The sequence below is a fragment of the Phaethon aethereus genome (genome assembly GCF_964289735.1).
Source record: "Phaethon aethereus genome assembly, chromosome: 3".
In the NCBI taxonomy this organism is placed as follows: domain Eukaryota; kingdom Metazoa; phylum Chordata; class Aves; order Phaethontiformes; family Phaethontidae; genus Phaethon; species Phaethon aethereus.
Window position 1 is genome coordinate 83,692,298 of NC_138576.1, and position 26,460 is coordinate 83,718,757.

The 26,460-nt window shown below is 39.6% G+C and overlaps 1 protein-coding gene across 1 annotated transcript in view; it reads left to right on the top strand.

Annotated features, from left to right (window-relative positions):
• Positions 1 to 26,460, top strand: part of DISC1 (DISC1 scaffold protein) — a gene marked incomplete at its 3' end in the record, with an annotated part of 216,437 nt that overhangs the window by 67,322 nt on the left and 122,655 nt on the right. The window contains exons 5-7 of the mRNA XM_081998396.1: positions 1,194 to 1,323; positions 5,203 to 5,438; positions 22,075 to 22,129. Coding sequence (XP_081854522.1) covers positions 1,194 to 1,323; positions 5,203 to 5,438; positions 22,075 to 22,129 — 421 coding nt within the window. The remainder of the gene's footprint in view (positions 1 to 1,193; positions 1,324 to 5,202; positions 5,439 to 22,074; positions 22,130 to 26,460) is intronic.

A 26,460-nucleotide genomic window follows, 5' to 3' on the forward strand; every position in this document is an offset into this window, starting at 1 on the left:
CACAGCAATCCATAATGATTGTAAGGCCCATACACAGTGATGGCTTAGCACCTCATAATACTGGTGTCTCTTTGATCTATTTTGTTTTTACAGAAATACAGTTATACTGTCATTATGTCTATTTTGTTTAAGTATTAATGCCATTTATTTTAGTGCCAGGGTTTTATTTTTCTTTTTCAGTACATTCTTCACCCCACAGAGAGGGTGTAAAGCATGTGTGTCTTCCGATGGTCCTGCAGAAGAGACGGGAACCTCTTGTTCTGCACACTTGTTAAACAGCTGTGTGTGGAGATTGTAATTGTGTGATTAATCATGCTTAAACCAGACTTGTGATGCATGTTTTGTATGTGGCATGATTGTATTTGCTTTGCAAGATTACGGTGGGAAATCCTGCTTCGAAAACATCCTTTGTTTGAGACAGATTTTTTTAAACAAGATATTGAAATGCATCTGTACCCTTTATGTGGAAATGCACGCACTTGTCTCTAGAGATGGACACAGAAATGCAATTGGCCTTGCAAGCGCACATGCCTTTATGCAGGAACATGCAAGACAAAATAGGTTTGCATTGTTTGCAGGTGCATTCTGAGAGGCTGATTATAGACTTAATGTAATGCACTGATTACCTTGGGGTCCAATCATGCAAAGATTTACAGCTGAGTGTTGTATGGACCACTGTGAGGAATCCCACTGACTGCGATTTTGAAAGAACTCGCAAGAGAGAAGTAAAACTTGGCATCATGGAACAAACACTCCAGATTATCTCTAATGTAGTCTCCAAAAGCTGACAGAAGCTGCAAAAATGGCTTTGGCAAGTTTCTGAACTTCTGTCTAAGACACATTTTTCTCTGTATTGACAGAAATTACATGCCTTAGTTTTGTCTCTTTCAAGGCAGTGATGGATAAATTTCTGAAATATGAAAAAGATGGGGGAAGCCTGAAGCTATACAAGTTTTCCTTTTTCCTTCTTCAGCATGTTGTAGAAACAGTGTAAATGTTTGAGATAATAAAGGAAGATATGCCAAGGAAAAATCTCTTGTTCGCTAACTGTATCTATCTAAGATGTAATCATTCTGGTGATGGAATGTTATGGCTCTGAAGGTAACATGTAGTGTTCTCATCTATTTAATGTTTGGGATGTCAATACTCAGCAATAATGCTAATTTTTAGCTTTTGTAATTTTTTTTTCAAAGGGTGAGGCGTGAAGAAACCCAGCTTTGGCATGAAAATGAACATAAAGTTTTGAGATCCACTTACCAGGAGAGGATGCAGATTTTGGCCACAAAACGAAACCACCTTTCTCAAGAAAAGAAATGGTTACAGGTAACAGGACTGCAAAGTTGTCTATACGAACCAGTGCTCTGTGGGGAAAAGCTTGTAAGCTGTCACACAGAATTAAATAAATTTATTGTAATAGTAACTTTGCTTCTGTGCAGCAATTAGAGCCTTGGCTGTAGTCCAGTTGATAATCTAAGTGATGACTGGAGATGGCAGCCAGAGGAGTTGTGTTAATCTCATTATGGAAAAGCAGAACCGGGAGGCTCGGTGGCTTGCATGCATGCTTTAACTTTCCTCATTATCTTTTTAAGTGTGCTCTTTGTGTTTTAATTTGCCATTTTAAGATTTTGCTGATCTTCATAAATTTTTATTTGAAGACACAAAGTTTTGAAGAAAGCAATCTTTCATTCATTTCTGGTTATAATTGACTATAAATACATGATTTACCAGCTTTTGTTCTGGAAAGATGATTGATGCATTTCATAAAGATGAAGGAATCATCATGGAGCAGTCGGTATTTGCCAGCTATAACTATGCACTGACATGTGATGTCACAAGGTGGTAATTTGGCAAATGGAATGTTTTTAAGATGGCTCCTGTCCAATTTTAAATCTGCAAGCCTTTTAAGCAAAATTTAGCTCTTTCTTTTCACTGTCCTTCAAAAATCTCAGTTTACTGTCTAGTACAAGTAGTAGTACAAGACTACAAGTCTTTCCAGCACCTCGTTTTAAACCTTAGTGATCACACTCTGCAATGTGACATCTTAGAGAGCTAGCAGGTCTAGTTTTCTTTTTTCTGTGGTGTTGTCTTGAAATATCATTATTTTTGGTACTTTTTTTTCCTTTGGTGGATCTGATAGTATAATCCTCTGTGTGTATACACATAAATATATATATAAAAACCCCAAAGAAATGCATATTAGATGGCCGTTGCAAAATCTTACTTAGGATAGAACAGACATTTCTTCATCTATGTATCACCTTTGTATTGTTTGGATTTATTTCATCAACATATAGGAGGAGACATAGTCTAGTTCAAAGTTATCAGTGTCCAGAAAATTATTTTTGGTAATTTAGACATGCAGTCAGCCACCTCAAGCTATTCAGCTGAAAACTGCTGTACTTAAGACTCCGTGCCAGCTAATGTTTTTATGGTTGCTCCAGGTGAATCTTTATTCCTATGTAGTTATACTAGGGACAAATCAGCCACATCGTTGTACAGGCATGCTGTACATGAAAATCTGATCAAAATTATAATGAATTCCAGGTTCTGGAGAAGACTGACCTGTGATGTTTGGTGGCTCCCAGCATCCTTTAAGTATTGCTTCTGCCCAAAATCTCACATGATCCGAAATAGTTATTTTTCTTTTTTTCCTTCAGCCCCTACTTTATCTTCCTTTTCCTTCTACCCTCTCTCCTGTTGGTTCTGCATTTGTCTTCAGGGATTTGAGAGAGCCTGTGACAGTATCTAAAATTTACATATTAAAGTTTCTACTGCAATGTGTACTTCCTGGAGAACACCAGCCCATAAGCGAAGCTGGGTGTTTACTATCGGTACTGATTAGCTGTCGTGTTAGAAGTCTCAGTTTAAACTCAAATCCACAACGTAAAGCTCCGGCTTATGTTTAGTGAGCTGAATATCATCTGTTGGTCCATACTGAGACTTTAAGTCCTTTTTTATCTGTCCCTGGAGGCTGACCAAGAGCACATGAAAGGCTTCTTGGCATTTCTGGAAAAGAACGTGAGAAAATTCCAGTTTACTGGCTAAAATTTCCATTCTCCCAAGAATGCTTGTGAACTATACCCAAGCAGAACAGCTTTCTGTGAATGCAGATTGTCTGCTTCTGGTATCTATTTCTGTTGTAAAAACATTTCAGTACTAAACGTGTGTTTGTAAAACCAAATTCTGTGCATCTCCCTTTCTATTCCCATGTAGGTTGCTTATTGCAGTGATTGCAATTACTAAGATTTCACAGAATATGAAGGTCTTTGTATTAAGTAGGGCCTATTAAGATTTTGGCAGTATTCCCAAACCAGTAACACAGAGACAGAATTGTCCTTTGTGCACACTAAAAGCCTAATTTGAGACTGAAAGAAACAAAACTGATGTTTTTGGCCTGCTGACCTTTCTGTCCTTGACAAATGCCTGGGGGTTGAAACATGGGCCACTCTGTTCTTGTGTTGCTAAATCTAAAACCAAAAAAGGAGGAAAATAATTGATGAATCTATTGCACAGCACTAATAAGTTGAAATTTTTGAGCCAGTCAACCTTTGAACATGCAAGGACTGTTTTTTGTTGTTTTAATGGATACTCGGGGAGCTTGTTGCAGTGCAGTAAACCTGATAATATGTTTGTTGACAAAATGAGCATTAGTGAACTAAACTTCACTTAAGTTATATTGAAAATATTAAAAGAATGTTAAGGCTTTGAAGTGAAGCACTCAAAGCAAAGAAATGCCAAAGCTGGTTATCTGTGCACAGTATGTATGTTTTATGAGAGACTTTAATTGTATGAGCGTGCCTTTTTTTTTTTTCTCCTTGGATCCCTGCCTCATACATTGCTGAAGATGGAAAGTGCTCGTTCAGATATTCAGAATACCGTTTTATCTTCATTACTCAGTATTCGGCCCCAGAACCCTTTTTCTGTATGCCACTCAAACCCTCTTTTGGATGCAGATTTATTAATTTGCAAATGGGCATATGAGTGATTCAAAACCATTTAATTTTATCTCCGTAACATTGCTTTAGGTGAAGAGATATTCTTGTTGCCATTTTACAGGTGGAGAATGAAGCAGCAAATTACCATAAAAAGCTGTATGGTCATTTCTAACGTCAATTTTGTAATGCCTGATTATTTACTTGAAAAAAGATTTGGTGTTTTTTTTAATTTTTCTTTTTAGCTGGACTGAATATGGGCAGAGCGTGGAATTACAAGCTTTGATTTCTGTTAGGAGTCTATAGATAGCACTTTAGAGACATCTCTTGTTGGTTGTATGGAAAATGGTGAACATTCAATCTGTGGCTATGTTTTGAGATAATAGTTTAAGTGGCTTGCAAAGTTTCACAGACAGTAAGAAATGTAGGAATAGAATCAAATTCCAAATATGATGAATGTATGGCATTTAACTACTTTGACAGTAAGTAGTTCTCCTTTTGATTTTTTTTTTTTAAACTCACTTTTCAAATCCTGGGACAAATGTGCCAAGGGCCATATATTAAATAACTTTATTAACTCAGCAACCCAGACTCCTTCATGAAGTGCTCCTTTCTTGGGTGCAAACTATCTGTTGGGTTTTCAAGGAGAAATTAGAATGTGCTCTTGCAAGAAACATGGGTATCATAATGCACAGGGTTTGAACTTCTGGCAAGATGAGTGCAACTGAGGTTGAAACTCTGGTCATTTTAAGTCGAGAGGGATTTTGTGCTTTTAATTAAAATTAAATATTAATAATCAAATGGCCTGACAGTCAGTGATTCACCACTTGCATCCTGTGCCTGATGTTGGATTGGAAGCCTAGAGGAACCATTGCAGGGTTATTCTGCGGGAGGACAGATAGATAGTTGGTCATTTTAGCTGCCAGTCTGTAGCAATATTCTGTTGTCATGGTTGAACTAAGATTTCGGGAGTTTTTGGGGAAGTTTTTAACTTGGGAAGTACCTGTATATTTTAAAGGTAAAAGGTGACTGACAGTTGATGTTTGGAAGAGGAACCTGAAATTTGATGTTGAAATGGTGGTGGGGAGACTGTGGAAGCACTAGAGTTTCTAAATACAACAGACCTAAGAATTTTTCTGTGTCTTTAATGTCGTGCTAAATTGGACAACCTCAATTCATGCTACTTCTGGGACTTGTACTGCATTTTTCTAGGGGCAGAGGGATTTCCTTAACGTGGTTCATAGTAAACTCGGGTTTCTGTTCTGTGCAGAAAGAAATTGAAGACCTCCGAGCAAGACTGACCATGTTAGAAGCAAAAGATCAACAGCTGAGAAGAGAAATCGAAGAACAAGATAGGCTTATTCAGTCACAGGACTGTGAACTGACTGCTTTACTTGGCTGCATTTCTTTGAAAGAGCTACAGGAAATAAGTAAGGCTGTCGATGACACTTTAGCATCCTCCTATCAAATTCCATTCAGTCTGGATCTTCCAGAGACAATAAAGAGGTATTTAAATTTCAGTATGTTGTCAGTGATGTAGAGTCTTGTATCTTCCCAATGTACTGTTGAATTGGCTGTCAGTTGTTTTCTTTGTAATTGTGACAGCTGATTAGCTGGATTCAGACTGTTTAAATTTTTTTAAGAACAGATGTTGAAGTTCTAATAGTAATATACTTCCTCAGGAAGGAAGACTTTGTAGTTATTTGAAGGTCTCACACTTAATATTTTTTGATGGTAAAGAGTCACCTACAGTAAGCATATGTATCCATCAATTGTTAATACCTGTCATCAGTTTAAACTATTTTTTTGTTAACTGGTGGGACTTTTTTCCCCAGCTTCGTAATGCAGTAATTGCAACATATTTCTCACAGCCAGAAAGCGTGTACTAGGCACTATCCAAATAAATACTAGAGACGCTTCTTGCTTCAGTGAACTTCCAATCATCATGAAGTCCAAAGTGATGAGTGTTAGGCTCAGGCAGTGGACTCAAGGTAGTGGGGGAAGGGATACAACATGAAGACTTTTGGGACACGTATGGTTAAATGCACAGCATGTGGTTCCCTTAAATGGAAAAGTAGCTACTCTTGGTAACCTTTTGGAAATAACCTCACCTTTATTTACAAAAGCAATAGAAGCACTTCAGGGCCTAAATTGTACTGGCAGTCAATGGGACATTGGTGATGGAATTTTGAAAGTCTTACTGCTGCTGTATCACCAGGACAAAATAAAATTCCTCTTTATCCTAACTTGCATTTCTCCCAGATAAGCAATAGCTATGTTGCTTGCAATTTTTTTTCTTCCCTTCATGTTTATTTGATTTAGTTTGGTTATATTAACATTCATGAGAAATTGCTGCTCATGTGTGCTAATTTATACAGATTTTTTTAAAGTCAGCAGAACATTTCATAGAGGACATATTCCTCTCTTTTGAGGTTTTTTTATTTTAAAATAGGTTATGGGAAATAGTTTCTTGAATTAAGTCTAGTTTCTTTCAATAGTATCTTACACCTGTGTTTCTGAGATTGAGGAATAAAAGGTCTCAAGTGGTATGAGAACCTGTGCTTTGATTTGAGTTTTCTTATAATTTTGGATTTGATTATGAAAGAATATCCAAATTTTTTTCCTCTCACATTGCTGATGCAACACTGAGTTGCGCTTAACTCTTTGGGAAATTATTTAAAGATGAGTTAAATTAGTACTGGTTCAGGAGGAACTTGCTCAGAGTTCTTCACTCATCAGCACCATGAATAACACAATCACTTGAGGGAATACAGGCATTCATTATTCAAAGTGAGTTCAGAACTTTAATGAAGATTTAGAATTAATTTCTTTCCTTTCTGTTCATTTTTAAAAGATGCCTTGAATGGAACTTTCCTTGTTTAGTTTTGTTTGTTGAACTTTGTGTCACCAGGGCCAACGATGAGGTGTTTCTGCTCTTCTTACTATAACTGGAGTTCTTCTATTGCAACTGGGGACAGATAGATATTGGTTTGGGCTGCACAAATAAGCACACTTAGGCATCTGTGACAGCCTTTGGAAACAGTTTAAATCTCCTATGTCAAGTTATAGTAGTGTACTCTTGTCAAACCCCAAAGCCTTTTCTGATCAGAACTATTGGTAGTGATGTAGATGCTCTCCTATGGCATGGTCACATGGAAGCTAGAGCCCTTGGTTCAGAATGTGGAAGCTCTACATTTAGGTCCTCTGTAGCCTGTCTGGATCTGAACCTACAGCCTCAGAGCAAGCTCTTAACCTCCCAAGGGTTTCAGTGTCCTTGCAGGGAATGTGCTCCATCACAGTTCTTAAGCTGGACCTTAATATATCCAGGAATGCAAAAGCAGAAATCTGGTAAAAGACCAGAAGGCTAACAGGCAAGAAGAGATCTGACTTTGGGAGAGTGAAGGTGGAGAGGATTAATGGTTATAGAACTCGTCTGGGATGAGAGACCTGGTGGTCATAGTTGTTGAGGGAGTTGGCAACTGTCCATTGATAAAGTGCTAGATTTTTTTTCCTTCTTCCCAACTTAAAAGTGAATTGAGCTGTTAGGAGAGTGTCACAACCTGGCTGAAACAGCCTCTCAGAGAAACAAGGTACCACTCACTGCCTATTGAGCAGCTTCTCTCCTTTCTGCAGGAGGTGGTGTCTCTCTCTGAATTAAATCACCTTGTAGGTGTTTTTTCTATGTGATCTGGCTTCTTGGTCTGATAAAGCCCACTTAAAATCTACCCAAGTGTTGTATATGCTGTGCCTGCTGCTTTATTGAAAAATGCACAAGCTGCCTTGGGAGCACAGACTGAAATCTCCAGTCCAGCTGTGTGAACTCAACTGCTTGACTTTGTCGTGTGGCCCCTTCTTTGCCTTTGGTTCTCAAATCTCTTCCCCAAACCACTGGCTACTTCAGGTGGCAGAAAGGGTCCCAGGGCTGCACTTATGTGATGGTCAGCAGGCACATTTCCAGCATGGGTTCTCTGCCGCATCTTGCTTTCAGAGCAGGCTATATATCCAGAAGGGTATGCTTCTACAATGGTTGCAGTTAATTAACAGTGAGAGTTAGACTCATTGTTAAACTGAACAAAGTGATGGGTGCCTGCCTTTTAAAGCTGTGCAGTCCATCATACCTCAAGTACAGCGATCTTATGTCTGCATCCAGTCGTGTTCTGTTCTCTCTGTAAGATGAAAAAGCAGCAAGCAGATAGTAACACATCTTCTATGGATATACTTCCTGTGTGCCTGTGGGCTTTCCCTATGTTCTTATACAATTGCAGAATAACTTAGGAGGTCATCTTGTCAACCCCCTGCTCAAAGTAGGGCTACAATCTCCAAGTGACATCAGGTAGCTCAGGGCTCCTTCTGACTGAGTTTTGCATATCTCCAAGGATGGAGATTTTGCAGCCATGCTAGGCATCCTGCATTTCACCACCCTTGCTGTAAACTTTTTTTGTCTCATATCTAGCCAGAATTTCCCACATTGCAACTTGCATTGGCTTATCCTAAATCAGTACTTCTTGTGAAAGGCAACCTAATAAGGTAACAGGTTAAAATACTTGATGAAGCCAGTTCAGCATATTCGTTTTAAATTCCAAAGTCTTGGGATATTTAATGTGGAAGAGATTTTTCTGGAAATGTACGCTTTATTTTATGAATCATTGCAGAGGAAAAAAAATTGAAGTCATCTAAAGTTAGGGCTATCTGAGAAATAAAGCTGTTACTCATGCACATACACTAAAGATCAGTGTTTATGTAGAAAGTTGTTCAGTATTTATGGGCTGTAAATGACAATCTCGTGGGTATTGGGTTGCAAGATACTATGTATTTATTCTAACTGCATTGTGCTAGTCAGTAAAGTACTACTATAATGTGCTTTTGCGTTATTATTTGTTGGGTACGTGAATTGCATTCAGCACTGGAATAACATAGGGCTGACGTGAAGCATCGCTTAAGACAATCTGTGCTGTAATGAATCATATTGAGTGGCTTGTAGCTCACTATAAAATACAAATTATTTTGCTTTTCTTGGTCTACATGCTATTAAATAGCAACTTATTGAAGCAAACTTAGGGAATGTCAGAGAACATCTTAAATGAAGAATAATTGCCCAGATAGAAGTGTGCAGAAGCAGGAGAGCAAGTCAGTGTAACATTGGGCTGAGCATTGTTTCTAAGCTTATTTTTCTTGTCAAACATTGTTATTTTCAGGAAGATTAATAATCCTTTCTTTTGTCTTGTTTATCTTTGGTATGTGGTGGACTTTTTGAAAACAAAGGGCTTTGTCAGTAACTATAACATGCTTTGGGTTTGAAGAATTGAGAAATGTTAGACACGTTACCCTGGGCCCTTTCTTGAGGGCCTCTTAGGTCCTTAGGTTAAAACGTGGGCAGTTAATGTGCAAACAAATACATTAGCTTGTGTTTTGACAGGGATTCTCATCGAGGTTGAGACCACAGAATGTGGTCGTTTTGCTCATCCAGACAGGCCTCATTGCTCTTGGTAAACTAAAGGGTGTAATCATTATTATAAAAGAGGGAAATTGCAGTGCAAAGGCTCGGTTCGCTTGCATGGGGTTGCATAGATGTGCTTAAAAGGTGGGAGCAGCTCATGTTGTGTGCAGCACGACATGTCTGTTTTTAACTAAGGACGACATACTGAAGTCTGAGGAAAATAGGTCTGAGTGTTTCAGCGTGAAGTATTTTCTCCTGGAGATTGCAAAAGGTAACAATATATAATTTCTGTATCCTCTACTGAAGAGGACACCATTTCAGAAATACATGTTTTTAACTAGTGTAACTTGAATCTTCCAATTACAAAGTAAGACCGTGTTAATTATTTGACTTACTCTCTTCAGTACCTGTTGTTTCTTTTTTTTGTTTCTTTTTATTTCACAATGAAAACTCGGGAAGTCTGTTATACTTTTGTTCATATTTAGTTTAATTTAGCATTTTCTCTTTTGGTTTTATCCATATCTACAGATGCAAGTTATTGTACAGCATGTCATCCTTAAAATAAATTGCACAGTTCCATCTGGTCTACTGTCTGGGCACTGAATGCTGGTTGAAAGAAAGAAATTCAATTAAATATCTTTCAAAATATTTGAATACTCCACCTCTTCTTTCACTCTTCCCATGGACCAGTTTTTAATTAGTAGGAATTTGTTCCACAGTGGGTGTGTGGGATCTTCTGAAGATAGGGAAATTCTCTATTCTGTATATTAGTTATTATAGTACTGTCATGGCCAGTGGCGCAAGGAACTGAGCTTGAAATTTTATGCAACCAGTTCAACTCTGCGTTAGTGATGCCTGGAGCTCATCTGACAAAGATTAATTCAAAGTGAAATATAAATGCTCAGGGGATTGAAAACCTTATTAGTTGGAATATACTCAAAGCATTCAGCAACTTCAGTTGAGGCCAAAACCTGATAAAGCCAAAAAAGGTGGATTTTTTTTTTTTTGAGAAGCTCGTTTACTTGGGAAAAGTTGGAAAAAAACCTTATGTATATTTTCACATATTAACTTAGGAAAAGTGCCATTCAGAATTGGCTGTCATGTACTGTCATTAGGAGAGACTGCTTTGTGTGTGTTTTGTTGTTCTTCAAAGTATATAGCCACATGAGATTTCTAGTCAAATTAGTGGTTAGCAAGCTATGAGAAATTACTGAAGAAGTCTGAATGCAGCCGTGTTTATTCACATCAGCCTTTCAAAAAAATCTCAGCTTTAAAAAAGTGTACTTAGAAGAAGCAAAACAAATTGCACCCTATCCTTTCAAAAAGATACCTGTTGTTTGTTAGAGAACATGCAGTCTGTTTGGGAAAGTCCTTTTTAAACATGTGGTTTGAGGTTTTCTTTGGCTATTTCTGTGAAAATGCATGCATATAAAAAAATTATCCTCTGGGAATAGAAGGGTAGCACAAATACAAAGAGCAGAGGGATGAAATGGCTTTATAGCATCAAAAGGTTTCTACTACAGTGCACAGGCTGCTAATGTTCCTGACCTTTTGCTGGGCCTCTGTGTGGGACAGCAGAGAACTGAGTTGTACGTTTAATGCCAGATACTCTTGGAGTCTTTACTTCTGGGTTTAATTCTTGGGGTTTTGGGTTGTTTGGAGCTTTTTTGTTGCCTGCACTTTTTCCTGATTTCACACACAGTAGTGCTTAATTACAAGTAGAAAGTGATGTTGGGTAGGTAGGTTAGAGACAAAATAATCTAAACTTTTCTTTCTTTAAAAGATCTTTCTGAATATTTTCAGGAGAAACTCCTATGCTGTGTTGAGTTGGACCGTGAAGATCACGATCGTTTAATAGATGTCTAAGCACACCGCGTCATTATGTAACTACTTCTGGCCTCATTTTTTCTGGTCCTGGGCCTGGCTATACATGGAGCTGTTTTCAGCAAGTCACTGTTGCTTTCACCTTCTCATGCAACTTAATTCACTTCTGGGTCTTTCACTTGGTGGGTGATTTTCATGTGCCACATCATCATGTCTCTGCCTTGGGAGGATGTCAGCAATCCTGTGGTGCTCCCTTGGCAGAAAGGCTTTCTGCCCTTCTGACCAGACTTTTCCCCGCCTGCCGTCCGTTGTCACTACCTGATAGCCGCTTGCCTTCCCACATAGTTGTATTTCACCGATGGTGGTGTAAGCATGTGTGTATGTGTCTGATTTGTATGAGATCCTTGCTCCTGTGCTGTGTGAGAGAATAAAGCTTGTGGACTCCTCCTTCTGTACTTTGGCAATCTTTCTTCTTTTTTCCCTTTCTTAAAAATTTCTCTCGCCCACACCACACTGTCTGTCCACATGGTATCGCTGTGAAATATCAAAAGCCCAGGGAAAGGATAATGTTAAAAAGGAATGCAAATAAGTAAAATAGGTAAGTGAGAGAAGAGAGCTTCCCTCCTTTGTTTCCCTCTTATAAATATGCATGATGAAATGAGTGTGGTGAGCTGTCAGATGTGCAGACAAAACAGGTAGCTTGTGTAGTGGCCGCCACAGCTAGGGCTTCATCACTGAGTAATAGGAGTGAAGAAGCGAGCGCTCTCAGTCACCTCACTAGTTCAGTCATTTTAGCTTTGCAGGCCTGCAGGAATTGAAAAACAGTGTTTGCATATGAGATATACCCTCTGAAGAAGTGCTGCACAGCCCCAGAAACTGCTCTCCCTGTTGTTCACTTCTGTTCCAGTCATAAGGTCTGGGCATGGGAGTCTTCAAGGCTTCTGACAGCTTCAGTTACCCCCAGGCTTGTTTGTGTTGATTTAATTTCAGTCAGTGATAAATCATCTTCCATGACACAAGGATGATGCACAGGTCACTCTGAATATTTGCCTTATTGCCTTGACTTAGGGCCCTTTCATGCTGCTCTGATTTTTTTTTAAAGCTTAACACAGAATGTAAAAAATGTTCTCTGTGCTAGGAAACATGTTTCTGTCTATGCTATGCGAGATGAACCAAAATACAATCATGGGATTCTTAAAATATAGCCAATACCAGTGCTGCTACTATAGCTATGTATAGTGAAGATGGTGTGGTGCCCTGTTTTTTTCAGTCGTAGCTCTTTTGTTTAATGATCCAGTGATCTGTTTTATTCTGTGCACTACAGCATCACAAAACCTGCAGCAGTGGGCTTTGTGGCAGAGGGTCAGAGCCAGTGAGGACGTTCCCCAGCGCCCGGGGAGGAGACAGCCCTGGAAATTCCACAGAACTCCTGCCCTCGGAGCGACTGGCTGCACAGCCAGCTTCCTCTGCCGCAAGGGGCTTTTTGAGGGAAACTCCAAATTTTGTCTCAAATGTCATAACCCAACCCAAGCTTTGATAATAGGATTGTCTTATTTTCAGCTAGTCCCATGGCTGGGTTTGTGTTTTGGGGAGGCCATCATCTGGGCTTTCTCAAAGAAGTTGGCTGCAGGCTTTTGTGAGAGGCGAAGACAAGTCACAGGTGAAAGAGGTTTGCCTCTTCCTTTGTGATCTGATGGATTAGGAGGCTCAGCTTTCTTTTTTGTAGACAGGTGTTTTCCTCCCTGTTTTTTCTACCTAGGATTAATTTCACTCCTTTGTTCTCTGCCTAGGACTGAAGGGTAGACTCCTCGGGCAAGTGGCTTTGTTTCTTTTTTTCCTCCCTTGTGGGAGCAACTCTAGAAGAAACTGTGTACTGAAAGCCCGGCACGCCGTACGATGTCTGTGCTTCAGCACACAAAGTGAATTTGCTTCCTGCAAAGGTGCAAGTAAAGGTCATCAAACAAGAGCTGCCAGGGTTTGAAATCATGGCAGAGGACTGCTTGATCAAGTTGCCTGTGTCTGAGCAGAGTCCTTTGTTCTGTGGTTCAGCCGTTCATAGCAACTCTGATCCCATCGGGGCTGGTGGGGGACCCCTGCTGTAGGGAGGAAAAAGGTCTTCTGCGAAGTCTGTTCCTGCACTGTAGGCACCGGCCTTCCTTGTGAAGAATAGGAGGGGTTGGTAACACAGCAGGGAAAGGAGAGCGCCAGCCTTCCAACTTGGAGGACAGAGCCACTGCTAGCAACTTGAAGTATTTTGGAGCAATCTTATAGGCAGTTTTTTCATCCTTCCAAGCAGCATTATAGAAGGAAAAAGTCCCAGCAGAAAGATGAGTACTATCAGCTGGAGTACCCATGTGTGCAGTGTAATGAAGAATCTGGTTTTCCTTGCTGAGCATCTGGTTCTCCCTGCTTGCCTGAAGAGCATCCAGTGGGATGTAGCAGCCTATAAAGTCCAGGCCACAGATGTGCTGATTCCTCTGGGTATGCATATGATGAGATTTATTTCTCTTTAGGGAAAAATGACTAGCTGTCCCAATCAATGTATGATGGTGAATTTGTTTGTATGTAATAGAGAAGTAGCTAACAATATCCCTGGACAGACCCTTTCAGTCAGTGAAGTACAATGGATGTTATTCTTAGGAGAATAATTGCAGCTGCTGTGGGCAAGCTCTAGTTTTTGGCACTCCAGACAGATGTAGCAGAAGAGTGGGGATCTCTTGACACATCAGAAAATCTGGGGAAGGTGTTTGCTGCTGCTGCTGCAGAGAGCTGTTTGATTGTGCCTTTGTTTTCAGACTGATGTTCCTGTTTCAGGTAGCAGCTGGAGCAACAACTGCCACAACCGCTCTGCGGCAGCAGCTGACAGAAGAGTGGTGGGAAATACAGCAGCATGTGAATGGTTGGGTGAAACAGATGGCCAGTTCGGCTGGCTGAATGATGTGTTTTAGGACCAGAAGATTTCTCAATATGTGGCAATGAAAATTCAGCTTGGAATTGTCATTAAAGATGCCAACAGCATCTTCAAGTGACTGTGAACTGGTTGTTTCTGATGGAGTAATTTTTATCTAAAAAAACTGGCTACCACACTATGCAGACTGAGGTGCTGCCTTAGTCCTCCTATTGCAGGCATTAAAAAAAAAAAATTAATAATTTTTACAAAAAATTATGAAGTATCATCTAATGCCCTGATTTTTCTGCAAGCCTCCTATAATTAGGGCTAGTGTCTGGCAGTACTGCAGCAAATGAGGATTGTCTGTTTAGAGTTCTTGTGTATGTGTAAGAGCTTCTGGGCAGGATGATGGGTAGTTACAGTCCACTTCATATAGGTATAACTCTTCGAGAGTCAACAAAGACAAGTGTAGTCACCCAGCAATCCGTGAGTCAATGTGAAACCTTACTTGTAAGCTAAAGTTGTACAAAGACATTGGGAAAGTGTGCTTCTAGCTCTGCCTCTTGATAAATTGTGAGTGAGGGAGCCCATCTATTGAAGCAATCCTTGACATAAAGCAACAAAGAAGAAATACTGCTCTGCAGATGATAGCTAGAAAAAGGGCAAATTGCTGGAGCAAAATCAGCTCTGTTTCAGAGCTAGGTGCATAATTTTGGGTTCTCATTCATATTCCTTGGAGAACTCTGTAGATTGAAATGTGCAGAAGGTCCAATGCTCCTGTACCTTAAAGTACATCTCTTGATAATTTTTGTCTCAGATCAGATTAATTTTTGAGGTTGGAAGCTTTCCAAGGTGACACTTTGCATTTTACTTCTAATTCAGGTGACTAGTGTTATAACTGCCACAAATTTCATTTTCAGTATGATTTAAACACAACTTTTCTCTCCTTCTATTTAGTGTCAAAGTCCATGCCTCAAGAGCACTGACAGGTTTAGATAGAGAAATTGGATTTTCACTACATCAGTTCAGCAGAAATTTTGTGGGTTTTATCATTGTTTAACCAGCTCTGTCATCTTATAGAAGTTTTCTGTGGGCTGCATTATCTGAGGAAAAATCAGAGTTTGTTTGGAAAACCCTGGCTTATGTTTAAAGGATGATTTTGCTTCCCAACATCGAGATATGCTACTGTGAAAATTTCATTGTTTGAAGTCCCATGGATCATTGCACGAAGATGAAAAGGAACTGTGCTTGACTGAAAAATTGCTTTTCTGGTATGGTAATACCCAGGTATGTAGCCCAGCCAGGCTTATGAACAGATCACATAGAATGAAAATCTTGTTATCCAATGTCATCTTTGATTAGGTAGAATCAAACTTTGTGGTGGAGAGTTTAAAAAGAAAACAAAAAGTGCTGTTTCACGTTAGTGCATTTAATGCAATCTAGCTCTGAATGTTATTAATTGAGCAAAAGTGTTGCTTACTTGTGTTGCTCACAGCAACACCATTATAGGTCTTGTCCTGGTAAAAATCTGCACGTGCTATCTGTAATAATGAATCTGTTGATTTTACTCAAGCAAACTTTGGGTAGAAGTATGTTTTCTTATTTTTTTCCTTTAATCCTAGTTGTACATGTCTAGCTTAAAGCTGCCTCTTGTTAAAAAGTTTTGTTCAAAAAGCTTTTTTTCCTGACTTGTCCTCAAAGCTTTGAGATACGTGCATCAAGAGAACTGTAAAAGAACAAGAAAGTTATTGTTTGATTTCATTTGATTTTTGTATTGTGGATTTCTTCCTTAAAGGCCCAGTGAAGTCTCTAGACTTAAGATTTCTGGTGGATTTTTTTTGGATTTTTGCCCTGATGTAGACTGTAGCAGATGTTTACACCAGATGTTCCCTGAGTAGCACTTCTTATTTCTTTTGCAAAGGACTGGACAAAGACTTTTTTGGAAGGTCAGCTTCTATTTGCTGTCAAAAGCAAGATTACAAGTGTAGGACTTGGTTTATACATTTTCATCTTCTAAGAGAGTACAGCTTCTTGTGACTTCAGAATCGGAGAAGGGATCATGTTACACGACTTAAAGTTGGAAAAGTCACGCTCTCTGCAGGCTGTGACCATTAGAATGAGGTTATCCTTTGCAGGCAGTCTCATTACTCTGGGACAAATTCAGACATACTGTAAACTGTTTAAATTTGCTGATAGCCAAGAAAATACTCTTTAATAATAATTTTATCTAGGAGGGAATACATATTCATACGAATTAAGGGTTCAGCCCATCATGCTTTCTCATATGCATGCAGTCTGAGTGCAAGCTTTCTAGGCTGTCACTCTTGAATTAGAAATTCAAATATGGATAATTTCAAATTGTTCTGTCTTGTGCTTAGTTTTAAAAAAATGTATTTTAAAGAAACTGTATTGTGATGTGGAGATAGGGAGAGAAATAACATGATCTACAATAATATTTAGGTGACAGTAATGTAAGGAAGAATATTTGCTGTTAAAGGGCATCCTTTCATCTTGCAGTCTCTTCAGGCAGAGATCCAAGATGGCTGCTTAGTTTCTGTATGAAAAATAAGAATTTCCAGTACATAATTTATTTCCTTATTTTACACTAGTACCATGTGTGTGGTATGTTTTATTGTGCAGTTATAGAACCTGCATTCTGATGACATTTTTTTGGTCACTGTATCTATGTTTTTGTTATTAATACAGGAACTGTTTCTGTTTAAGCAGTATGTATATTTGTATATCTTGAATATAGAGAACAGCCTTTTGCCCATTTTCATTCCTTGAATTTTTTCTTAGGAAGCGGAACATAAATACACAATAGCCTGGTATGCAAAGGGAAGTATACTAGCAAAGTGGAAGGAAAGACCTTCGGAAACATGCCTGCCTTTAGTAGAAAGCTGTTCTTCCCAGTATTGTGCTAGTCAGCCTTCCTCTGAACAAAGCCACTTCCATAGTATCTGTAATTCCTGCATGTAAGTCAGCACTTCTCAGAACATTCTTTAAAGGCTTTTAAAATGTTATCTGTTATATCATGACACTTAATGTTCTCTGTGGTCATGTGGGCAGCCAGTGATAGAGCAAGAAATGTGTGAACCAGACCACTCGATTCCTAGTCTTCTTTCTGTCCCCTATTACATTGAATTAGTTTGCTTTATTTTGTCAGCACATCATTCCTGATTATGAACATCATTGTCCCAGGAAGTTCCGACTGTATTATTATAATTCGACATACTCAATACCTATTTTTCTTTAAGGTCATTAAAATGGGATACTTAAAAGGCACTGGCTTGCTTGAAGTATTTTGTTCTTAAAAGTTTTCCTATAGTCTGTTAGTACATGCAAAGTCAGCCTGAGCTTTTGAATATGCAGCATTCCCACATCCTCCTGCAGTTCTCCACTGAAGTCTGTGTTTTGCCAAAGTATTACTATATTCATCGTCTGGAAAGGGCAAATACTTAGCTCCTGCTTTCCTGTTGTGGTCTATTGTGTATACAATGGGGCCCTGGGATGTAGCAAGTCTACATTATTTTTCTTCTCTCCTCGTTATGGATCCTAATGTGTAAATCCATTACAAGCCATTTAAATGAATAGGCCTACATGGCCATCTGTGTGAATGAAGAAATTACACATAGCGTGTAGATTGCTGTCAGTTCTGCAAGTGTTAAAAACTTTTATTTTCCTGCACTTAGTCAGTTAAATTTGTGTTAATTGAATTCCTGTCTTATTCTAGTCCTTCCATCAGCTGGGTCAAGAACTTTGCTTTCCCTGTGATGGAGTTAGCTTATATTGAATTTGAGAAGTAACTTCTAAATGGTCCTTATAATAGATTGCAGAGGCTGTGAGGACAAGCAGTCAAATTCTTGATTAGCTGTTCTGGCAGAGAAGAATAGCAATGAGTCAAAACTATGGACATTTTCCCAGGCAAGAATTTAGTGTTATTCCAAGGAGTTCTTTTTAAAATCCTTTTCCCTGGTAGTAATAAGTAAAACAGCTTTTAAGCAAACGGAATACCCCTCTTAAAATGAAATATGATGCTACAGGGTGGTGGTAAAAGAAAATACTATTTCTGGTTCAAGTCACATGTAACAGATCATGGCTGTTGAAGCCCTTTGTTGGTAGAATGAACCAGTATTGACTGCCTGGTTTCTCTTGTGGGTCATTAGTCATTCCAGTTAATTGGAAAGCTTGTGAGGGACTTCTCTGTGACTGTTTTGTGGTAGATAGATGGCAACCCGGGAATAAACTTAGTTAAATGCTGTTCATGGCTGGTAACTATGGCTGGTTTGTACACAGTTTTGATTGCTACATGTGAATTGTATGATGGGCTAATCTCTAAAAGGGATAAGGGATTCCTATGGTGTTGCTCTGAAAGCTAACAAGTATTCGAAATAGGATGCTGTTGTGAAATTCATACCATAAATAATACAAATACACTTGTGGGAGTCTGCATGAATGTTGTAACTATAACAAAAGGATTCCTTAGATTCAAGTCTGTAGTTAAGGCGACTATCGCTAGCTTGAGTCAAAACAGTGATTTACTAATGATATTCTTTATTGATATGTGTCAGAGTAATACAAAATTCTCTTAACTATAGTTTTGCAAAATTCTCTTAAAACTATAGTTCTGCTGTCATTGAAATGGCAGTGTGTGATTCCTTATTTATTTTTCAGTGACTTGACAGATGCTCATAATAAAAGAAATTTAGGTATAAAGAGGTTGTCCGTCCCCCCCCCCGCCATTCAGCACCTGGACTTGAAAGTCCGCATGGGCTTGTGCATCCTTGTTAGCAATAGGGACTCTACAACTGGGTCTGAGTTTGTAATGCTGTTTTGGATGTATGGTTTGAAAAGAAATTAAAAATTGATCTCTGTTCCTGTTAGCTGTGTGAGTTCTGCAGAGGAGTGAAATGTATGAACCTGAGGGGGCTTTCTGTGGGGAAGGTAAACAGGTAAGAGGAAAGGCAGGTGGAAGAGATTTGTTAAATAGAGGTGCCATTTTTATACTACTGTTGTTCTGGCTATAACTGCACTTTACATTTTGTTATGGCCTGGGTCCATAGAGTTGAATTTTATAAGGCAGTTTCAGAACAATTGGGTCAGTCACCCATTATTCATTCAGTTACACCCCACAGCCTTGCTGCTCCCCGTTGACATCTGTGCACAAAGCCCAGCTCTTTTTTGCATAACCTGACCAGCTCAAATGCCGATTGTGGGAGCTGCTGAAAGTCACTGGGAGTGGAGAGCCTGAGAGAAGAAATGGCTAAATAGTTCATTCCCTGGGGCATGCCCAGAGGCGGGCAGGAAGCTGATAATGTCATCGTTTCTCGTGTAATGTTTTGTGTTTTGCCCATATATTGCTGTAGAAAAGGGAGAAATTGGAGACTGCTGCATGGGAAACGTTGTTAAACCCCTTTTATGTAGCCAGCCAGCTGTATTTGTTTGTTGCCTTATGCAGGCATTGACTTGTGTTGCCATGAGCTATTTCTGAGGGGACTGCCTCACCTGGAGCGGGAGGGATCCCCGCCTGCTGTGGCGATGCTGAGGTGCCTGGCCTTGCTGGGCCGCGCGCCGGAAAGGTGCGTGCCCCGTGAAGCAGGGCATTAGGGAAAGCAACGCAAAGCTATGACACCAAGTTGGGTGGGAGTGTTGATCTGCTGGAGGGTAGGAGGGCTCTGCAGAGGGATCTGGACAGGCTGGATCGATGGGCAGAGGGCAACTGTATGAAGTTTAATAAGGCCAAGTGCAGGGTCCTGCACTTTGGCCACAACAACCCCATGCAACGCTACAGGCTTGGGGAGGAGTGGCTGGAGAGCAGCCCGGCGGAAAGGGACCTGGGGGTGCTGGTTGACAGCCGGCTGAACATGAGCCAGCAGTGTGCCCAGGTGGCCAAGAAGGCCAACAGCGTCCTGGCCTGTATCAGAGATAGTGTGGCCAGCAGGAGTAGGGAAGTGATTGTGCCCCTGTAGTCAGCCCTGGTGAGGCTGCACCTTGAATACTGTGTTCAGTTTTGGGCCCCTCACTACAAGAAGGATGCTGAGGTGCTGGCCTTGGCCACCTGCACACTGCTGGCTCATGTTCAGCCGGCCTTCTGCCCACTCCTCCGAAGCCTGTAGCGTTGCATGGGGTTGTTTAGTCTGGAGAAGAGGAGGCTGAGGGGAGACCTTATCGCTCTCTACAACTACCTGAAAGGGGGTTGTGGCAACGAGGGTGTTGGTCTCTTCTCCCAAGTAACTAGTGATAGGACAAGAGGAAATGGCCTCAAGTTGCGCCAGGGGAGGTTTAGATTGGATATTAGGAAAAATTTCTTCACTGAGAGGGTGGTCAGGCATTGGAACAGGCTGCCCAGGGAGGTGGTGGAGTCGCCATCTCTGGAAGTGTTCAAAAAACGTGTGGATGTGGCACTTCAGGACATGGTTTAGGGGACATGGTGGCGCTGGATTAATGGTTAGACTTGATGATCTTAAAGGTCCTTTCCAACCTAGTGATTCTGTGAAATAGCCGTCTCGTTAAGGCGGTGAAATGATGTGCCGGACGGCTGAATTCTGCCCCTGAGGCCGCCTCTGCGCAGCTGGGCGAGAGCGGCCGGCCTGTCTGTAGGAGGTCGGTCCCCGAGCACGAGTGTGACTGCACCTGCTTCAGGGTTCAGGCTTATGTAAACGCTGGCTCCTGACACGGGGTTCGGTAGGGGCTGTGCTCGGGAAGTGGGAAGGAGCGAGTTGTCAAAAAAGAAAAGGGAAAAGCACGGAGGTAGGCAGCAGCGGGGACTGCGTGCGTGTCAAAACGGACGCTCCGTCTGAACACGCTTTCTGAACAGCGGCGAGTCGCATTTCTTCCACCTGTGAAATGAATACAATGCTGCCTTATCTTGCGAGAATATCATTGAAGTAAATCCAGTCATGTTTGTGAAATGTTTGGATGCTTTGGTGCTGAGCACTAAAAGAAAAGCTCAGAAATAAATTAATGGTTCTTTATTCGGGAGGAACGTCAGCAGTAGGTCGCGAAAGAAGTACGTTTTTTGCAACGCAGCTAAAAGGGAGTATTGAAAAGCTGCTGGTGCGGAGTGCTGACTGTCACGTACACTGAATTGAAGCTGTTTTCTTACAGAAAAGAAAATAGCTTGTGATAAAGTAATTGAATACTGTATAAAAATGTATGCCCGTGAAGTAAGAGGGAGGGAAGTATTAAAGCTGCAAAAATAATCTCTATATTAACTCCTAATGTTTGATTTGACTTGGATTTTTGAACTTCGTGTTAAAAATGTAATTTGTGAACTTACTTACAAGCACCAAAGGCACAGGTTTACACTAGGTTCTGTAATACTGAAGTAGTAAACCTACCTGTTTCCATATGTGGAAGAAAACCTTGAATTTTTTCACGTATAAGCATGGATAATGCCTCAATTTCAGCCCACTGTTGAATTCATTTGGTAGAAATATTTTGTAGGTTTTTATTAAACTAAAAAAACTGAGTAGTGATATTTCATATAAAATTACTGTGAGAATAAGTGACTGCAGCTGAACTTTTCTGCAGAAGAGTTGGAAACTGGGTTATAAGAGGATAGTTAACTGCAAACTCTTTGTGTTGGAAATGCCTTTGTATTAGGTGTTTGGATGGTAGCCTAGCAAAGCACCAGTCCTGGGCACTGCTGGGAACCTCTAAGACGATATGGTTACACAAATAATCATAATTGTGTTTCAGATGGTAAGTAAAATGCTTATAAACTCATTAATCAAGAACTGTAAAGCTAGTTTACAAGCTGTTTTGCAAACAAACAGGATTAAGTGGGTAGAAATTGGGTAGAAAAAATGTTGGTTAGTCACTAGCAACATTGGAACCAAATACACAGATTTTTATCTTGGTATTGGCTCTTTTGTGTTAGTATGAGTCATCTTAAAGCCTGTGTGCTTCCATATGAAAATGTGTCTTGCGTAGCAGACTGTGATGAGCAGAGAAGGTCAACTCTTTTTTTTTTTTTTAATCTCTTCTAGCCTTCAGGAAAAAGAACAATCATTCAGCATGTCCATCAAAGAAACTACTGCCAAAGTAAGTACATGCCAGTTCTCAGTTTTTCAGAATGTTTAGAGAAGCAGGTAATAGCTTGCATCTTAATAAATTGTCTGTGTTTTAGGAAGTTGGTTTTGTGGTGTTTCTTCTAAACAGATTTTGCATGTAAATATTTTTAAACATGCACTCCAAACCCCCCCCCCCCCCTTATATTTGGACAGGCCACAGAGATTATACTTAAGGAAGCAGATGGAGTAATCTATTGTTTCTTGGCTTACATTTACTCGTGATCAGTCTTCTTGCTAGTCTCCATTTAGGACTCCTTAGCTTCATGAAATGAAAGTGAACTCTGATCACAGCTGGATGTTTTTGCTCTTAATACAGAGCCTCTTACTTTCCTAGCTGACTGGTTTTGTTGGTATGAAGGAAGAGGATAAATGAAGTATCTTTTTTCCCCTCACTTTCACTAATAATAAACTAGCAAACTAATTCTCACACCCTTTTAAAAATAATTAAAAAAGTGATGTGGCATATTTGACATACCTTTTGTTTCTAACCAGAGATATTAATACTTTTCCTTTAATTTTCCTATTCTTATGGCCTCCTTCCAAGAAAGAGAATACTAAAGTTTTCTTTTTGTTTCAGAATGGCTCAGTGAGCCACAGAGCATCTTTGCTCCAGGAAAGCTCTAGGAAAAAAGGTCAATTTATTGTAGCTAACTCATATACGTTTATACAGAACAGGGAGTAGAAAATATTTCTGGGTTTTGATCAGTAATGAATTTATACTCTGAAATAAGTTTATTTTTCATGTTCTTTCTCTAGTAGCACTCACCAAAATTAGTGAAAATTTTATCCTTTGTGATCTATTCTTCCTAATCATCTTGACCAACACTTGTAACGTGCACTGTTAAAAAGAACATTCACTGACTGCATGTCAATACTCCTCCCTCCTCTCTCCTACTTGATTTTGAGCTCATTCTCCTCTATTCCTTGCTTATGCACACATCTTGGGAAAAGTTAGTATAAACCATTATAACATGATGCTCCCTCCTGTATACTTTTTAAATGACTATGAATAAAGTATGAAGCAAAAGATTGTAATTGACCTACAGCTCATCTACTAAAATGAATAAGACATTTGGTACCTCAAGAGTGATGCATTGTTTCAAGCTATCTGCAAGCTAAAGCGTAAGTTACACGTTTTGCCTTCTTCCCTGAAAATGTGTGCCTATTGAAGTTTTATTTTATAACTGTAGTATCTAGAGACTTTTTCAATAAGAGCCTGAAACATTGGGTAACAATTGAGAAGTCTGAGGTAGAATTCCACAACCTGTTTGTTTCTTTAAATATTTAATAGATAAAATATTATTTTAATTTCATTCTATTCCTGTGTGATGGCTTTTATTTATTAGAGAAGATAAATAGGGAGCACATAATGAGACTCCTCCAAACCATTTATTTTATTTATTCAGATCATCTCATCCTATTATTTTCTTCTCAAACTAAATAAAGCTGATCTTTTAAACCTTTTCATTGTATGGGGAAAACACTACTTTGTCAAAGGTCTTTTGTTTCCCCCTGTGCTGTTAGTATTTATATGGCCTTTTCTGCCTCATCTGTGTTGTTTTCAGCTAAGGCTGCAAAAGCTAAGATTAGCCTGTTAATGAAGGGAACAATCTCCCTTATCCAACACTTTCCTTCAGAAATTAGTATCTGCCTTTGCTAATGGCAAGATTGTGCTGTATGGGAGATCCAGGTGGGCTGTCCTTTTCTTCAAGCAGTGTAAAGAGAATTTCTCTATCTTTTCCCAAGGTGCTGTTGTAAAGAAACATGAGTGTTACTCAAAACTTATTTTTTCTTGAGATGGTTGGAGGAAGAGTAGATTTTGGTGCTTTAGTCAATGTCCTGGTCCCTGTTTCTGCTGCTTTAGATTAATATCATATGCTGGCATGATGGAGGAGGATGACAATGGGTGAATTTGCTTTTGATGTTTTGGTGCATTTCCTCTTCATTCCACATATCTTTGCTAACCAGCACCCTACTCGTTTCAGATAGACTGCTTCTTTGAGTAGTGTTTATGTGTCTGAATATGGATTTGTAAGGTATATTCTTAAACAAGGGCCTTTTTTGAAAATCTGCTTTAAAAAAAAGCCCCACAAACCACTGAAGAGGATTTTTAGATCGATCCAGCAATATTTGGCTGTAAAGGACTTCCCTGAAACTGAAAGGGAGTATTTTTTAGACTTGGAGCTCATTGGTCATTGGGCTGCGGCAGAGCTGGTCACTGAGAACAGGGAAAGGGCATTGCTGGGGCCGCAGGCATAGGTGTGTGCAGTCAGACTGGTTAGGGGAGGATGGCACGCTCACTGGGAGGAAAGGAGGATGCTGGCTTTGTGAACGTTCATCATCTTTGTTAGCTAAGAAATAACCTTTCCTGAGTGGCTGAATAAACTACTGTAATGAATAATGGTAGCTGTTAAGATAAAATAGTTAGAAAAAGTTAAAAGAATTTGAGCTTGTACAGTAGAACTGACGTAATGTAGAAGCAGTGCTAATTAGTTTAGGTGATGTTAGATTATTTTGCCTCTCCCAGTCGCTCATTTAGTTTTGTCGAACTATGCCATATGATAGCGCTGAAGATTAATGTTGTTCATTTATCTACAGAATACACGTGACAGATACAAGCAGAGGCTCGGTAACGTACTTATCTCACGTTCCAGAAGAATCATCTCTGCGAGTTAGAGGAACTTCCTTTCAGACTCTGGTCCCTGCATTTGGTCCATTAATAAAGAGTGCCAGCAAGCTGCATTCTGACAGTAGTGCTTACAAAGTGGACAGTGTTCACTAGAAACTGATTAAACCTCCCAGCTTATTTTGCATAATTGCCAAACAGCTGTCTAGTGGTAATGACTTTAAGTTACTACCAGCATGGGATATATTCATGCAGTTTTCCTGGAGCTGAAAGATTCCCCATCTAATTGCAATTCACTGAGCCATTCAGTACCCCTAAAGAGAGAACGCTGCTTAGAAAAAGTCATTAAAAACTTTTAGATTTATTTTGGAGATGTGAGACAGAAATGGCCTTTGGGTTCTTTGGGCACATTTATTCACCTCTGACAGGTTTGGGTTTTTTAAAACATTTTACGTGAATTAGTAGGCAAGTCACTTAGGAGGGGGTACTGAAACAAAGTAAAATATCTGGGAATTGAAAAATTACAGTAGGTGTGGAAGTGATGAGATATATGTGTTTTTAAATTAATAGGAAGACTCTGAAGTCTTTAGATAGTAACAGTTACTGCTTGGAGGATAGTTCTGTTGACTCAAGAAAAAAAAATGACCCATTTATGATTAACAGATGCTCTCAGCTAAAGCAAGAGGGTATTATCCATTTAAAAGGATTTACAGTAGTGTCATATCTGAATTATTATGCTTTAATTTTGCAAACAGATAAGCCATTAGAGCTGTAAGGCTTTTGCTCTTAAAAAGTGAAGTGATAGCTGTGCTTCTGTTAATAAGCATGGTATGTATGCTTGTTTTTGAGGAGGGGGAAAAAAAAAGTCAAGGAGAATAGGGAAACTTTCTTCTGGAGATTTCATTTCACATCTAATCTCTTCACAAGTGGCCTGTGCCTCTCTTGACTGTTGCTTTATCTTTGGTTCCAATGAATGCAATGTTTTCTGAAGTGTCGGCTACAATTTTAAGCAAGTGTTTGATGTCTGCCTTCAGAACAAGGGATTTGCCTTGGTTTGATGAGGGATTTTTCTGTTTGTTCATTTTGCTTTCCTTCACAATTGATACAATATGGAGTAAGAACCAACATTTTTGAATATGTGGGAGTTCTATGAATTGTGTATGCTGTATAAGGTTCTTCTGAGGTGGAAATGTACACTTAAATGTAAAGTACAGAAACAGTTGAACCTTTTTTCTCTTGTCTCTCCATGTTTTTAATACCAGTCCTGATTCATTGCTGAAGGAACTTCCAGTTCAAAAGATAAAAAAAGAGAGAGAGGAAGTCAGAAACCTGAACCCCAGTCAGCTGTGTCTCCCGATTGTGAAACAAAGTACAGTGTTGAGCTGGTATAGCCTTATTTATTGCCTGTGCAGAGAATTAATGATAGCCGATTTGCCTTTTTTTTTTTTAGTTAAGGTGTGCAGCGTGGTATATTTTGTATAAAAATTGCTGTACATTCTGTGTTATGGCATCTTAAACTTCAAACGTTGGCTTATTTACACTCCACTGCAGGCATTACTGTTGATGCTGAAATTGTACAGAATTTGTAAGATGGCTTTTCTTCCATATGCAGCCTCAGTATCTAGTAGTGAAGCATGTCCTCTCTCGTGCAGGTAGCTAACACTAATACCGTTCCC